We start from the raw sequence: 17560 nt of genomic DNA, 5'->3' as shown, positions 1-17560 counted from the left end.
TACACAAATATCCAAGGCCATAATATTGACATTACACCACATTATTCACTGATGTACAACATTGGGACAAGTTGTCTATTTATTTATAGGTGTTTGTATCCCATTCTAGAATTATCCACTCACATCAATGCCACTAGCAGCAAGTACAATAGCATATGTTTTCCTCAAGTTGGTGGTAGTGAGGGTTCTGAGTGCCAACGCCGACTGTGTCACGGGATCTCCTCTTTAATGTCATATACTAAAGACTTCTAATTCCGGGCGCGTATGAAAGAAATAGTCCTTACCTACCTTAAAAGTCTTAGATACACACGCCAGTGGGATCCACCCCTGAACCAGCCCCCCCCCCCCCCATTACAAAGCGAATCGGCTTACTGGTCAGCATATTGTTGTGTACTTTTTAGAAAGAAAACAGACGACGATGACCCTGTGTTAAAGAGTTATGAGAAAATGCGTTTAAACTGACTTTGAGGCTGGAAATTACTTACTACCACTACGTTCATCCGTGATGGTACATGTACTAGTCGAATAGATGTGTGGTAGGGGTAAAGGAAGCTGATACGATACTAATAAATAACGTATGCAGAAATTGTGAATTGTCTGTTATGAAGAAAATTCAAAGAAAACTCCAGTAAATCTTTGTAAAGTGTAAAAAGAAAAAAAAAAACAAACAAAAGTAAACAAAACAAAGACTGAGATGGTTTCGTGTGTTTAAGAGTCATTTCTTACTGCCAGCGGTAGGATTAATAAACATTGGGTGTTTTACATACCGCTATTTTCTCCAGTTTGATCAATGTTTAAACCCTGTGGCAGTGTTATAACTTTTTATTTTATATCAAAGTAATTCGTAATCTATTGGTAACAAACATATAATGACGTCATACCGAAGCGCATATTTGTCATATCGTTAAGATACAAAATGGTTTCATGTAAACACTCAAATAATTCTAAAATAAATATCAGTCACAATTCCACTCATCATTGCTTTCATAGAGTGATTATGTTACGATCAGTATTCTTCTGAAATGTGTGTGTAGGGGAGGGGGGGGGGGCATTAGCATTGCCCTTCCCCAGGAGAACGGGGTGGGCGGTTAAATCTTTTTGTCTTGGGGTAGGAGAATCCATCTTTGGAGTTAGAATTGGTCACCTTTTTCAGGTACTAAAGTACTTATTTCATATTGGGAATCATATCTTGACTATAGCTGTTCCTTGCAGTGGAGCACACATTATGAAAGCAAAATTATCATTACTCCAGTCTGTCACAAAAACTTTAAATGTATCAATCATTCGTAAACTAGTACTTCTAATTCTGACAAACAGTTTACACAGCCATAATTCGGGTATATTGTGTGAGCGATGCTTGAATTGGAATGGCATCATGAAAAAATGTAGTAGTTTACTATTTTTACATACTAAAAGTTGAAACTTCAACAATTATTATATTTGAGGAAATCAGATCGTCAAATGATTATCAATGCTACTTTAATGCAGGACATTTCTTTTTTACCTTTTAATGTGAAATATTATTTTTAAATTGATTAGGGCGGAATACAAATTTTAGTATACTGTAGTTTATGAATCATATGAAAACTAAAAGTAACGCAAGATAATCGAAAATAACACGGCAGCATGTATTTCACGTGCACGAATGAAGATTACGAATAGTGATCAATCTCATAAGTCCTGTAAAGAATACAGAATTAAGTGAAGGGCAGATACGCATCAAATGTAGTTTAACGAAAGGACAGCTGTTCAAAATGTTAGTATATTACAATTTCACGTCTGTATGTGGTATTTGTAGTGATTGAAATTTAAGTATATCCTGTTTATAAGTAATTTACTTCCTCATTGTATACATTAAAGGTCGAGGTAGATTGAAAACTTCCTTAAGATATCAATTGATAATTTTTATCAAGTGATTGAATAATGCCGTGTTTTCTGATTGGCTGACATCCAGCAAGGTCAAGGAGCTCATCCCTGTAGGTCCAAGGTCACATGATTATTCCCTCGCATGTTTTATGGTTTTACACAGAAATCGAAGATGTTTCGGGAAAGTAACCATTACTTTTGGTCATAGAATTTTTATGTTTAAAATATAAAGTAGGTACATGTACTATCGTCCAATAACAGCGTGTCACTTCGTTTTTGAGAGAAAATTTCTCCAGTGAGATGTCAAACAATATGTACAATCAATCGCTTAATCGTGTCTGCAAATTTGTGGGGCTAGGTTTCTCAGATTTCAATGAAACAAGTTTTACCTTTGTTTTCAGTGACTAATCATTTTGAAAGAATGACCTCGCGTGCAATGAGTAAAACTTGCCTGCTCTATCACGCGCTGTTACTAGAACGATAGAATCTCGCTTAAGGAGATATAGGACTCACGGCGGGTGTGACCGGTCAACAGGGGGTGCTTACTCCTCCTATGCACCTGATCCCACCTCTGGTATATCCAGGGGTCCGTGTTTGCCCAACTATCTATTTTGTATTGCTTATAGCAGTTATGAGATTGATCACTGTTCGTTATCTTCACCTTGCATGTTAATGTTACAGGAGTTTCAAAAGTTTAAAGTTAGCATTTCGCAAATTCTATGGTCGGTATAACGATGTAGTTTGCTAATACAACCTGTCGTTGGATCATATGCTGCCTGATGTGTTTCATATACCAATTGTTAGGCCATTCTCTTACTCCATTTACCTGATCAAGTTATAGGTATCACGGTGGGTGTGACCGGTCGACAGGGGATGTTCACTCCTCCTAGGAACCTAATCCCACCTTTGGTGTGTCCAGGTGTTCGTGTTTGTCCAACTCTTTATTTTGTATTCCTTATAGGGGTTATAAGATTGTTCACTTTAAATTATCTTCAGCTTTAGCTGTCTAGTTTGACAGTAGTAGGATCAGGTGCCTAGGAGAAGTAAGCATCCCCTGTTGACCGGTTACACTCGCCATGAGTCCTATATTTTGATCAAGTAAACGGAGTAATCCGTAGTCAAAATTCGTATGCAAAGAATGCCCTAACAATTGCTCTTACACACGTCAGACAGCATTTAAACCAATGACAGATTGTATTCTCAAGTTAGATAATTATAATGACCATAGAATTTGTAAAATGCTGACTTTGAAGCTGATGGTTGAAACGCCTGTAATATCAACTTGTTTGTCAATAGCGTACCTCAATATTTTAAAATTGATCATACACAGAACAAGCTCCCGTCTATCGAATCAGTTGAGATATATAAACATCATATGCGAGTGATATTGGAATTTTGCTACATGAATATCGGAAGTTGACAATGGAGAAGGTGAAATCATCCAGTTTGTCATAGAATTAAGTTGTTAGTTTGTCTTTAACATGCAATACTTATATGGTACCAATTGTAATGCATCTATTCTAATAAAATATTTTAGTAGAACGCCAATGTAAAATATTCTATAGTGCCTCATATTTCGAGTTCACAGGGATATATTAAGTCGACACATGAATGAAAATGATTATTGCCAATAAACGTTATTGATATATCTAAATGTCGAGTTGAACGTTATTGATATATCTAAATGTCGAGTTGAACGTTATTGATATATCTAAATGTCGAGTTGAACGTTATTGATATATCTAAATGTCGAGTTGAAGGCCACAGCTAAAGAGCTTTTCCTCTCATGTAGAAGTGTTTGAATAAATTCTTCCTCATAAGAATAAAAAAAAAAACCAGCTAACACAGGACCACGATTCCAACAACCAAAGATTTCGAAGATACATCTTCACACGTCAAGTGTTATTGATTCGTTTTAGAGATTCAAATAAAAACACGTGTATTGATACATGTACCTACAGTTATGGCTATTTCAATCGTTTAAGCAATATTGTCTTAAGCAAATAAGTTTCCAAACTTGATCAACTATCAATAAACGTAATCAGTGGTGTAAATATTACAATTGTGCGTGTGTATCAATAGAGCAGTAGGATATCGCGTCATTTGTATCGATGTACACGATAACAAGATACAGTGATTTCATTAGATGTTTTATTCATAGTGGATTGCGTAATGGTCTAATGAGCCCATCTTTTATATAACGACTGGTGTCAAGGGTTAGTGTGATGTAACGAATCAATAACCCTTGACTTGTGAGGATGTCGAAGATATTGTCAATGAGGAACTCCAGCATCTTTTAACATCAACTTCAGAGTACTTGTGCGTAGAATCAGAGTGGTTTTTTAAAGTATTTTTAATGACTGATACCCAGAAATGAATATTTCCTTTTTCTATTTTTGTTGAAAAAGCAACTGTCTATTATGTCAAAAAGTCTATTCTTTACTTTATCGTAAGGAATGATTGTGTAAGGTGTTGAAAAGCCATACGTTTTGATGGTGTGATTTGAGAAGAGTTTAGTGATTTCAAATTTGCTAAAGGTTCTTTAGATGTTTGTTAGAATCCACATTTGATTTATACCACGTCTGGCACATGTTGTAGCACAGTACGTTTGAAGTTTCTCCTTCACAGTTAGCTGTTTAAAATATTTTCGTGACGACCAAAGATAGGGGAAATGATTCATATCCCCTGCGTTCAGATTTAAATTATAATATTAGTTTACCACAACATCAAACAATCCTTTTTATAAACTCTTTTCAATATTCAGGCGTACATATATGGAATAATCTTTCAATGATTACAACATTATCGCACTCTCTACCTGCTTTTAGATTGATTGATTGAATATTTCACTCATATGGAAACGTCACCATTGCCGGTGAAGGGCTGCAAAATTTAGGCCTATGCTCGGCGCTTACGGCCTTTAAGAAGGGAGGGACTTTTATCGTGCCACACCTGCTATGATACGGGGCCTACATTTTTGCGGTCTCATCCGAAGGACCGTCCCATTTAGTCGCATCTTACGACAAGCAAGGGGTACTGAGGACTTATTTTAACCTGGTTCCCTACGGGATGCTTTTAGAAGAAATGTTGAAAAAATAATTATTAGCCATTGTTGCCTTTTTAAAAATACTTGTTCTTACTGTTTTATATACTACAAATAACCTGATTTAGGTTGTTTTTAATCAAAAAAACTGTGGAATGGAAATATTCTGAAATTTATTAAATGTTGTTCGCAGTCTTCTGTTTCCGTTCACGGGAGTGCATTTGGTATTTTCGTTTCTGAACTGTCATTCTGTATCGAATGCTATTTCTGATCTGTCCAATACAGCATTCACAGCAGCAACAACGTGTAATTCTATAGATAAATTGGAAGTTAGAACTGAACGAATTGTTAAATATTTTTCCGTCTTTGGATCCCACGATGAACCTTAGATTGTGTATGACGTGTACCCCATCTGACATTTTGATTATATCATCTATGCTGTGAAAATCATCCCATTTCCACCATTTGTATGATATTTATAGACGTTTGAGTATTATCCAATCAGTATGAAGCACACGTGCATGCGCATGTAGTTTGGCACATTTGAACATTCAAATTATAGTTACGATATGTAATATATACTTGCGGCGTAAGTATTGGTATTTTTCTATCTAAACTGTTATTCTGTATCGAATGCTATTTCCGATCTGATTCCTTAAAGGACACATCGTATGTTTTCAAAGTATACAAAATTATATGCATTTTGTATTTCTTATGCTTATAGTAATTAGTTCTAATGGTTAGTTCATCGAAATATTGCGATAATTAGTCACAATACAGATTTAAATCTAAGCCCTGATTTAAAAAAGTCTCGTTAATTAGATACAATGTATGTGGTGACGTGGTATAATGACGTCTAATGCGCCCTTCTTCGATATAGGGATCAAGGTTGATGTGACCGGTCGACAGGGGATGCTTACTCTTCCTAGGCACCTGATCCCACCTCTGGTGTGTCCAGGGGTCCGTGTTTGCCCAACTATCTATTTTGTATTGTTTATAGGATTTAAGAGATTAATCAATGTTCGTTATCTTCACCTTTCATTTACGATATACGTCTCCAATGATTTAATTGTAAAACAAATGAGTTAGGCTAATGCACGTGCATGCACATGCATACATGTTTTGACGAAATGAGATTTGTTCTGCACATCTACAAATGGTATAGTATCATCCTTTAATAAGTTTAATCTCAATCCCTTTAGGACACATCGTATGTTTTCAAAGTATACAAAATTATATGCATTCTGTCTTTCTTATGCTTATAGTAATTAGTTCTAATAGTTAGTTCACCAAAATATTGCGATAATTAGTCACAATACGGATTCACATCTAAGCCCCGATTAAAAAAAGTCTCGTTAATTAGACAGGTAGTCACATGGTATAATGACGTCCCATGCGCCCTTCTTCAATCAACTGATTGTGAAAGTAGTGTGAGATATTTTTTAAAAATTCAGCTTTTAGGGGCCTAATTTATGCACCATGGACAGCAATTAAATCGATGTTGACATATTTCCTGGATCTTAAATGTTTTAGCCACCCTTGCATACAAATAGCGATGTAAATACCCAAATATCGCGATGAAAGTGAGTTTGAAATCGGCAATATTGCAAGTAAATAATGTTTATATGGGTTGCCGTCTACAAACTGTTTGGTAATGGTATTCTTTTATACATCTGTAATTGGCGCTTTTTTCTAAAATAAACCGTGCAGTTATTATTTACTTTTAGAATAGGCAAATTATCATACGTTACATTGTTGACAACTAGGCCTATAACTACTCTCACGGGTGAATTTCGGAAAGGACAAAATACAAATCAATAAAAATAATCAACTTTAAAGAAGAAATTACAATATTCTATTTTAATAAAGCGATATTATTATTATTGAATTGTGATCAGCACGTCGTTATGAAGTGGGAAGTGGGAGCACGCGTCTGGATCTGTCGAAACCGATTTTGAAAAAGTGCACGAGCAAAGGTGCCTGGTTTTTTGTTGTTTTGTTTTGTTTTTTGTTGTTGTTGTTGTTTAAGGTAAAGTTCTTGCTCCAACAAAAACTTATCCACGTCTTTTTTCTCATATCTTCCTTCAAAAAATTGAAAAATACTACTTTCTACAGACAACTAGTACACCATTGAACGACACAAAACACCTTAATACAATGTTATTTACAAGCAGTTAACGTGATAATATTGGGTTTTTTGTCGATTAAATCTAATCTGTTTATGAAATGGCCAATAGATGTTTTTAATCCCGATGTCACACACAATGACGCGTAAAATAGCAAAAGTAAATATGCATATCCCAAGATTTGAATTTCATCGCTTTCAAACTAAAAACTACGCAAACTATTTCATTAAAACACATTTAAAGTAGTTTTAGGCATGAAAAGAATAAATTTTCCTGAGCAAATGAAAAAGTTTGGAAACATGCGTTGTTTCCTTTAAGCAGTTGTTTAAAATTGCTTTGTCCAGTAGTGTTCTTAGGAAATGCTCAAGGGATTAAGAAAAAATAACGAATAATGGTGAATCTCATAATTCCTATAAAGAATACAAAATTAAAAATAAAATAAACACGGAACCCTACACACACTGGAAAAGGGGTCAGGTGTTTAGAAAGAGTAATCATCTCAAGTTGATCGGTTACACCTAAAGTAAGCTCTATATTTGGATAGATAGATATATAGATATCATGGTTTGTGGTTGGGTGTGATTATTATCCACTTTGTTGTGTTTTCCAGCCAAAGTTCGGGATAGAACTATGGGAGATACTTTTTATCACATATTTTATCCTAACAAACTAAACCTATTGAATTTGCATTTGAAAAATTCCGTTTTGTTTACCTTAACCTTAACTACATTCGTAATGGTAACATTACACCGCTACAAATAGTTCGTTGGAAATATGAATAAAAAAAATGAACATTGACTGTCACTATGTTTGATTCACAAAAGATCATTGTCAATGAGAAAGCAATTACATTTAAGTACGTTTTACATTGAAATTGTGTGATTATTCATGAAAATGAACTCACGTTCTTTTTGATTTGTTACAGTTGCATGTGTGAATGTTTTCGATGAATTGTCCATGTACATTGCCATTCAGAGAGTTTTTATATTTCCTGTGACATGGAGGGTCATGAAGCATTCATTGTTGGATGTTCTTGTGTTTCGTAATCTGTATAGGTGAGGGAATCGTTTTCTGTGCAATGTGCTGCATGGAGTTGGAAAGTTGATATCCACTGAATAAAGGTTAAATATGTGATAAGTGTTCGCTTCCTAATGAAAGGTGAAGTTAACGAACAGTGATCAATCTCATAACTCTGATAAGCAATACAAAATAGAGTTGGGCAATCACGGGCCCCTGGGTATATCAGAGGCGGGATGTAAAATATGTGAAATATCGAGTTTTCTAACACTCAAAAGGAGTTATATAGTACGTCATTCAGTTCTGAAAAGGGGTCGGATGGAGACGTTCATTAGGAAAAATCTCATTTTGAATTTGAAGAAAAACTATTTCAATTACTGAAAATGTCAGGTCTGTTCCCTCGATCTTAGCAAATTACTTCACATATGAATTTATTTTTTTTAAATTTTGAAAACTTTAACGACACCTGTGCAACTTCCATCAATTTTTAAAATTGATTTATTGGGAATTTTGCCACCCTGATCCAGTTCCTATGCACATTACGTCACTCGGTGTAGGAATACATAATGTGGAATACAAACGGAATATCGTACGAGTGATATCCACTGGATAAAGGGGGGTAAATGTGATAAAAAGCATAAATATACTTAAAAGAATACTAATAATACTGTGATTTCAATAGTAACGGTGGTGGTCATGGAGACGCAATCTGACAAACTACATATGTACCACTCGCGTTCAACCAAAGGCATACTTTTCACATCTATAATCTATCTCCTGTACCCCTTGGATGAATCTCCTAGAGGACTGTCTCACCCTTCAGTGAGTTTTGTCCAAAAGTATTGACAATTCATAACCATAAAGTCGGGTTTTGAAATAAATTTAACAACGGTCTTACGCTGTATTTTTATAATATTTGAAGCTTGATATCACGGAAGATTTGTCATCATGTAAGAGAGAATTTTTATTGTCATCAATCTCATCAGTTCAACAATACATTTTTGAAGTAAAACAAAAACGTTGCACAATTTCATGGTATTTTTCTTGACAGAATAATAATAAAACAAATTTAACAAGGTTTGCTTATCTGACTTTGTGCATTCCATTTAATTACAGAAAAATGATAGATGAAATAGTATCTAACGTTTGTGATTAAATTCGGCTCATTTTTTGTCTTCCATTAATTTTATTTTACATACATAAATTTATTTCCAGTACGCATTACTGAGTGCTTGAAACTCCGTAGTTTTCTCTGTAATAATGGAACTTGCAATATCTTGTCTTTGTTCATTTATAGAAAATACACATTTCATTCATTTACAGATCAGATATACTTTAGTGATCACGAAATAAAAGGCACCAGAGTCGTCAATATTTCCGTCATATTTGGATAATTTAAAAGACTTCCTTATAGAATAGTGGCATGAAAATGTGAAGATAACAAACAGTGATCTATTCTATCATTTCCTAACTCTATTCTTAAACATTTCACTTTTACTTTTGATACATTTACGTCTTCCACAGTATCAGATGTTCCTGGTAAAGTGTCTGAAAGAATGCATTTTGTTTTCATCAGATTGATCTTTAATACAGCATGTTTAAAATAGATCTATTGTGTAAAATGTTTGTGATAATGATGGGATATTTCTAAGTGCTACATGTAGTATCAACTAATGTGTATGTTGCACATTTCTCATTATTTCACCTGAAAATTTGTCTTTAAATCATTCAATTTTGAAGTAATTTAATTTTTTTCTGACAACAAAAATGACGCTTATCATCAAGACGTTGCGAATTTCGACTCTCAGTCTCTCCGAATGATTTTTGGAAATGTACAGCTCCTGTCTTCCTCTTTCTCTTGGGAAATCACTTAAATCGAAAAACTCTCGATTTCAGATGAATGTATTCTTTCAACAGATTGTGAGAGAGTCATACAAACTGTATCATCGTACATTTCCCCAACCTCTAAACACATGCTGTATTCCGTATCCAAATCTTCCACCATGTGTTTTTCTTGAGATACGGACATATCAATTCTTACGTCAGTGCCTTCGTGTTGTGATTCTTTTAAAATCGATGCGTTGCCGTACGTAGTATCATGTTGTGACATGCCATTAACCCTTTTTTTTCTTTGGACGATTCACAGCAGCATAGATACAAGCAGAATCTTCATCTTGTCCCACTTAAAAAAGTAGAATATTATTGGCATTTATCAACTTATCTTGTCTGAAGTTGTAGTGTGAGTATTACTTTAAATCCTAAAACTTTTATATAACGAGAGAGAGAGAGAGAGAGAGAGAGAGAGATAGTTTACTATTTGTTGTGTTAGCGTGGTTGGTTTGAATTTCGGCAGTGTGCTTCTTCTTTAAAAACCTGATTAATGGAATAGTATTTTGATTATTTTCATGTGTCATCAATTTAGGACATACGTCAAATGAAGAGGTTGACCTTTTACATGTTATTACTTTGATACCCACGTACCTGCACAGACATCCTATAGTAATGCAAAGTAACAGAGTTCCAGCGGCTAATGAAGCAGGTAGGACGATTTTAGTGGATAACGACACTGACTGTCCGTCTCTACCGAATTCTGAAGTTTAATGAGATTGATATAAATTGCCTTTCTCAACATTTTAACTTGATAGACATAAATGTTACTTTTACCCGTGCTTTTGTACTGTACTAAAGTGTTTTCATTCTCGATAATGGCTGCATGACGTATCCTTAGACTTACATGATATGAGCTTTATCACAAATTATAAATGTAAGGTGAAAATGTCTATTGTCATATGGGGGAGTAAATGGGGGGTATTTCGACTTGCACTATTTTGCAAATGTTCTTCTACTTGCTTACCCCCCCCCCCCCCCTTTTTTTTAGAAGCAAACTAGACATATATACTTTGAAGATAATGTTGATGATGAAAGTCACAATACCTGAGGAAGGTTCCAGACAACCCAGTATCTCGTCACACTGACTGGCATTGCACGTGCATTTCTCACTGCATTGTTTTCCGTAGTATCCTTCTAGACATTTGTGACTGCAGTTGATGCCAAACCTTCCCACACACTCTGATAAGACATATTTCAAGTCTAACAACTGTCGCGTTATCATGTCTAGTGAAAGTATTGCTACACAATATATACAATTTTTACAAAAAAGAAATTAGAGTAGGGTTACTTTCAGGCTTATTCCACTCCCGGCAGACAGGTGTGCCCAGTGTCCAATAAGAAAAAAAATGATACAAAGTAAAGTGAAAGCGGGGTAAAAATGTATCCATCATTTAACTTCAACCAATAACTTTCAAAGATGTTCATGTATTCGATGGAGTGGGATGCACTGAATGACGGAGAAACAGACTGATGGAGGGATACACATGTACCTGAAACTATCGCACGGCAAACGAAATCAATTACATAATTTCAACACATGATACATCACTTTGATATATATACATGTATTTGCAAAGATGGTTTTGTTGTGAAATTAGATCAAAATGCTACATGTATGGATTAATTTTGTATACTTGAATTTTGAGAATCAATTTTGTGATGCACTAGAAGACATTATATAGCCGATTTTATTCCTACGACAACTAATTTCGCGAAATTCACAGACCAACAAATTTGTTAAGAATTCATGTTCTGTAAAAATAACATGGTTCGTGGAATTTCTAGAGAATACAGTCAGGTTTCTAATTCCTTTATCTATGAATTTGATATTCATTTTATATATACATGTATTTCCATGTGAAAATTTCGTTGTCCTACCTGAAGTTTTAAAATTCAACTTTAGCACCCTCAGCATATTTAAATATAATATCGAAACTAAAGGCTGTAGATAATTGATTTTTCTTCAAAATTGATATTTTGAATTATTCATGCCAATTTGAGATTGAAAATAAGCCATAGAAAAGAAAATGAGCCAATTAATGCCATGTCCCTGAAAATGTCTTTCAATAGTATTTTAAAAGGAAAACAATATAAAAAGGTTTTATTTAATTTGTAAAAATATGTAGAATTCAGATCAATATATATATATATATATATATATATATATATATATATATATATAAAGCACTAAATAATCACAACTAGGTACTGAAAATTTTCGCCCCAGACCAGCGACGTACGGCACCCACCGCCTAGCAAGATTGTCAAACCAGTGCGTAAGTCCACTCGGCCACAACGACTTCCCTAGATTGTCAAACCAGTGCGTAAGTCCACTCGGCCACAACGACTTCCCTCTTGCTAGGCGGTGGGTGCCGTACGTCGCTGGTTCGACCCCGGGCTGGGGCGAAAATTTTCAGTACCTAGTTGTGATTATTTAGTGCTTTATATATTAATTAATTGATTTTCACATGTATCGTTTAGATCCTAGGGGTAAACGTAAGGTTGGGTGTTATAATTGTTTGTTTGTGCTTTATATATATATATATATATATATATATATATATATATATATATAAACAACCAGCGCTATATCAAATTCGGCCATAGCTTATGCTTCATTAATACAAAAGATTTCATCATCACCGCTGTTAACTGGACAAAGTATAGGATAAAAGGAATCGTTAGATAGTGTTCACTGTCTTTTTATTTTATACTGACCTTTACATCTATGCTCATTCTTTAGGTACATGTAGTTTGCACAACAGTAAGTATCATTCCTGCAAACAGAATAATATCGTTAGTCACACAGTGATAGCAGGTTTATGTTAATCGTGTGTTCTAAGCATTTCCTTGAGTGTAGGTCACGGCAATAATTCAAACATAAAGGAAGCGAAAAGTGATCAACCTCATGAATCCTGCAAAATACAAAATTGAGAATAGGGCAAGCACAATTGTTTCTATTCAAAACTTACTCTTTGTCATAGCAGATTCCATCCTTCTCACTCGGTCTGTCTACAAAGTATGTTAAGTAGGGTACGTGGAATTATTTTCAGTAAATTGTATTGAATACTGAAAGAGAAAGACACGGAGAGAGAGGGGGGGAGAGAGAGAGAGAGCGAGCGAGGGAGAGAGAGAGAGGCTTACGTTCCAAGCATCCCGATATTTTATTACAAGTGTCATTAGAACATCTGCATTTACTGTTACATGATCTTCCGTAAAATCCACCTGGGCACTCCTCTGAACAATTATGACCAAAGCTTCCTACACATTCTGCAAAACAAGAGTTACACATTTGGATCATCTGGAATTTCTGAACAAATGTTCAAGGATTGGTATTTGATTTTCTAAACTCGTGCAGCATATTTTGGAGATAAGAAAATAAACTAACCGACGCAATCCTTCACTGATGCATTATAAGCATAGTTCGCACAGCAATTAGTGGTGTTTCTGAAATGTTTCAATGTAACTTTCATTAAATTAGCTGATGTTTCCGTACCAAAGGAAACTACAGTTATCATGCTCTGATTATCAATACAAAATACTGGGCACTGAGAATAATGTTTATGAAGAAATTACGAAGGAATATAGCTTACTGTTTTCGAACACATTCTCCACTGTCCTTCGTGTCAACAAGAGGATATGCCATTTGTAAAGAATATAGCAATAAAAATATGACGTGTTTTGGAATCATCCTCCAATGTCAAGTAACTTGTTTAAAATTCCCTTTGCGTACGATATAACATATAGAAAGATGTAAACTTCGTACTATCACAAAGATGAAAGTACACTTCCTGTATGATATTATGGCATACCGGGGTAATTTCATGTAAATCGAATATTCAAACAAAGTTTACTATAAAAGTGTGAAATACCTTTCTACACAATTGAATTTAAAAATCGACAGGGGATTCTTACTCCTCCTAGGCACCCGATCGCACCTCTGGTATACCAAGGGGTCCGTTTTTTGCGTTATGAGATTGATCACTGTTTATTATCTTCACTTTTCATGAAACGGTCTTAAATTTTGTTTTGGGTTACAATTCGACACGTTAATTAATATGCTACATTCAAATGCAAAATTATTTTTGATCTTCTATACCATTTTCATAACTCTTGACTCAATGAATAAGTTGTGTCATATATCATTTTAAGGATAAAAAAATGGCAGTAAATTAGTCAGAAGTTGTGCCTCATTCCAAACTTCTTGAAAATTAATGAAATCTTGATTTTGCTTCATATCTAATTTACTTTGTTTGAAACTTACATCACACATGTGCATATTACAGGAAAGTGACCCTGGCTAAACAATTTCAGACTCTTTTCACGAGAATTCCTCTAACGAGGAAATATTTTAAAGGAGAATCTAATAGACCTAAGAATTTCATCACTACTTTAGATAAACATTCGCAGGAAGAAAATTGAGTCCTGGTAAATATTGCAGAAACCACTACGACAATGGATATACACAAATATCCAAGGCCATAATATTGACATTACACCACATTATTCACTGATGTACAACATTGGGACAAGTTGTCTATTTATTTATAGGTGTTTGTATCCCATTCTAAAATTATCCACTCACATCAATGCCACAAGCAGCAAGTACAATAGCATATGTTTTCCTCAAGTTGGTGGTAGTCAGGGTTCTGAGTGCCAACGCCGACTGTGTCACGGGATCTCCTCTTTAATGTCATATACTAAAGACTTCTAATTCCGGGCGCGTATGAAAGAAATAGTCCTTACCTACGTTAAAAGTCTTAGGATACACACACCAGTGGGATACACCCCTGAACCAGCCCCCCCCCCCCCCCCGCCCCCCCCCCCCCATTACAAAGCGAATCGGCTTACTGGTCAGCATATTGTTGTGTACTTTTTACAAAGAAAACAGACGACGATGACCCTCTGTTAAAGAGTTATGAGGAAATGCATTTAAACTGACTTTGAGGCTGGAAATTACTTACTACCACTACGTTCATCCGTGATGGTACATGTACTAGTCGAATAGATGTGTGGTAGGGGTAAAGGTAGCTGAGAAAAGTTGTGGTTCGGCTTGGAGACTCACGACACTCAGTTGACAGATACAAAAGCTCTGCAAAAGGTTAAGAGATGGAACCGTGATTAATATGAAAAATCCAATAAATAATACAGAATTGAGAGCAGGGGAAAGGCTGACACTTGAAAATAACAAATGGTATCAGGTGCCTAGAAGGGGTAAACATTCCCTGTTAACCAGTCACACCCCTTGTGAGCCCTCTATCTTGATCAGATAAATGGAGTAATCCGTAATCAAAATAAGTAGGTAGAGAACAGCCAAACAGTTGGTATGAAACATCATTCTACCTAATGTAAGGTTGTGTTCACAAATAAGATTAAAACTACTATAGTATTTAGAAATGCTGATTTCAAACAAGACTGTTGAATCCCCTGTGATACCAATTTACTTGTCGGTATCCTGCTTCAGTTTCACAAATTGATAATACGCAGAACATGCTCTTGCGTATTGAATCACCTGAGAGACATAAACACCACATGCAGGTGATAATGGAATATTTCTACGTTGATATAGGAAGTTGATGATGGAGAAGCTAAAGTCATCCTGATTGTCGATAATTTACCATTAACGTTTATCTCGCTATCTACACTGTTTTCATACTATATCCTGCTTCCTGATGCTATCCTGCTACTGACACAATTCTGGTATCTACACTATCTTAATATTATCCTCCTTCCTACACTGTACTGCTTCCTACAATATCCTGTTACCTACACTACTAGCTACATGCACCTAAACCTACACTATTCTGATACTATGCTGCTTCCTAAACTACTAGCTACATGCACCTAAACCTACACTATTCTAATATTATGCTGCTTCCTACACTACTACTTACATTCACCTAAACCTACACTATTCTGATAATGTGTTGCTTCCTACAATACGCTGTTGCCTACACTACTAGCTACATGCACCTAAACCTACACTATTCTGATAATGTGTTGCTTCCTACAATACCCTGTTGCCTACACTACTAGCTACATGCACCTAAACCTACACTATTCTGATAATATGCTGCTTCCTACACAACCCTACCTCCTACATCCTCCTCCTCCCGATACTAATAAACAAGGTATGCAGAAATTGTGAATTGTCTGTTATGAAGAAAATTCAAAGAAAACTCCAGTAAATCTTTGTAAAGTGTAAAAAGACCCCCCCCCCAAAAAAAAAAAAACAACAACAAAGACTGAGATGGTTTCGTGTGTTTAATAGTCATTTCTTACTGGCAGCGATAAGATTAATAAACATTGGGTGTTTTACATACCGTTATTTTCTCCAGTTTGATCAATGTTTAAACCCTGTGGTAGTGTTATAACTTTTCATTTTATATCAAAGTAATTCGTAATCTATTGACAACAAACATATAATGACGTCATACCGAAGCGCATATTTGTCATATCGTTAAGATACAAAATGGTTTCATGTAAACACTCAAATAATTCTAAAATAAATATCAGTCACAATTCCACTCACCATTGCTTTCATAGAGTGATTGTGTTACGATCAGTATTCTTCTGAAATGTGTGTGTGTGGGAGGGGGGCACTAGCATTGCCCTTCTCCAGGAGAACGGGGTGGGCGGTTAAATCTTTTTGTCTTGGGGTAGGAGAATCCATCTTTAGAGTTATAATTGGTCACCCTTTTCATGTACTAAAGTACTTATTTCATATTGGGAATCATATCTTGACTATAGCTGTTCCTTGCGGTGGAACACACATTATGAAGGCAAAATTATCATTACTCCAGTCTGTCACAAAAACTTTAAATGTATCAATCATTCGTAAACTAGTACTTCTAATTCTGACAAACAGATTACACAACCATAATTCGGGTATACTGTGTGAGCGATGCTTGAATTGGAATGGCATCATGACAAAAGTGTAGTAGTTTACTATTTTTACATACTAAAAGTTGAAACTTTAACAATTATTATATTTGAGGAAATCAGATCGTCAAATGATTATCAATGCTACTAAATAATGCAGGACATTTCTTTTTTACCTTTTAATGTGAAATATTATTTTTAAATCGATTAGGGCGCAATACAAATTTTAGTATACTGTATTTTATGAATCATATGAAAAATAAAAGTAACGCAAGATAATCGAGAATAACACGGCAACATGTATTTCACGTGCACGAATGAAGATTACGAACAGTGATCAATCTCATAAGTCCTGTAAAGAATACAGAATTAAGAGAAGGGCAGATACGCATCAAATGTAGTTTAACGAAAGGACAGCTGTTCAAAATGTTAGTATATTACAATTTCACGTCTGTATGTAGTATTTGTAGTGATTGAAATTTAAGTATATCCTGTTTATAGGTAATTTACTTCCTCATTGTATACATTAAAGGTCGAGTTATATTGAAAACTTCCTTAAAATATCAATTGATAATTTTTATCAAGTGATTGAATAATGCCGTGTTTTCCGATTGGCTGACATCCAGCAAGGTCAAGGAGCTCATCCCTGTAGGTCCAAGGTCTCATGATTATTCCCTCGCATGTTTTATGGTTTTACACAGAAATCGAAGATGTTTCGGGAAAGTAACCATTACTT

At 35.1% G+C, this 17560-nt stretch overlaps 1 protein-coding gene across 1 annotated transcript; it reads right to left on the bottom strand.

The window, feature by feature from the left end:
- Positions 1-8998: 8998 nt before the first annotated feature.
- LOC130049886 (scavenger receptor class F member 2-like) lies at positions 8999-13814 on the bottom strand. Its single transcript, XM_056148098.1, has 9 exons — positions 13536-13814; positions 13331-13389; positions 13087-13212; positions 12915-12954; positions 12661-12719; positions 10987-11121; positions 10534-10642; positions 10367-10425; positions 8999-10234 (listed from the first exon to the last, which is right to left on the bottom strand). The coding sequence occupies exons 1-9, from the start codon at positions 13631-13633 to the stop codon at positions 10167-10169; spliced, it is 753 nt and encodes a 250-aa protein (XP_056004073.1). The 5' UTR covers positions 13634-13814; the 3' UTR covers positions 8999-10166.
- Positions 13815-17560: the final 3746 nt, after the last annotated feature.

The sequence above is a fragment of the Ostrea edulis genome, chromosome 1, assembly GCF_947568905.1.
Source record: "Ostrea edulis chromosome 1, xbOstEdul1.1, whole genome shotgun sequence".
Lineage (NCBI taxonomy): Eukaryota > Metazoa > Mollusca > Bivalvia > Ostreida > Ostreidae > Ostrea > Ostrea edulis.
Note: the sequence above shows the minus strand (reverse complement) of the source record. Positions and strands in the feature narration are given on the sequence as shown.

What these genes read in the sequence shown, in the direction of transcription:
- LOC130049886 (XM_056148098.1), bottom strand. Translation starts at nt 13,633, where the DNA reads ATGATTCCAAAACACGTCATATTTTTATTGCTATATTCTTTACAAATG. An exon ending in AATATCGGGATGCTTGGAAC is followed by an intron (nt 12,955 to 13,086) that starts GTAAGCCTCTCT and finishes CATACTTTGTAG; the next exon opens with ACAGACCGAGTGAGAAGGAT. An exon ending in CCACGCTAACACAACAAATA is followed by an intron (nt 10,235 to 10,366) that starts GTAAACTATCTC and finishes TACTTTTTTAAG; the next exon opens with TGGGACAAGATGAAGATTCT.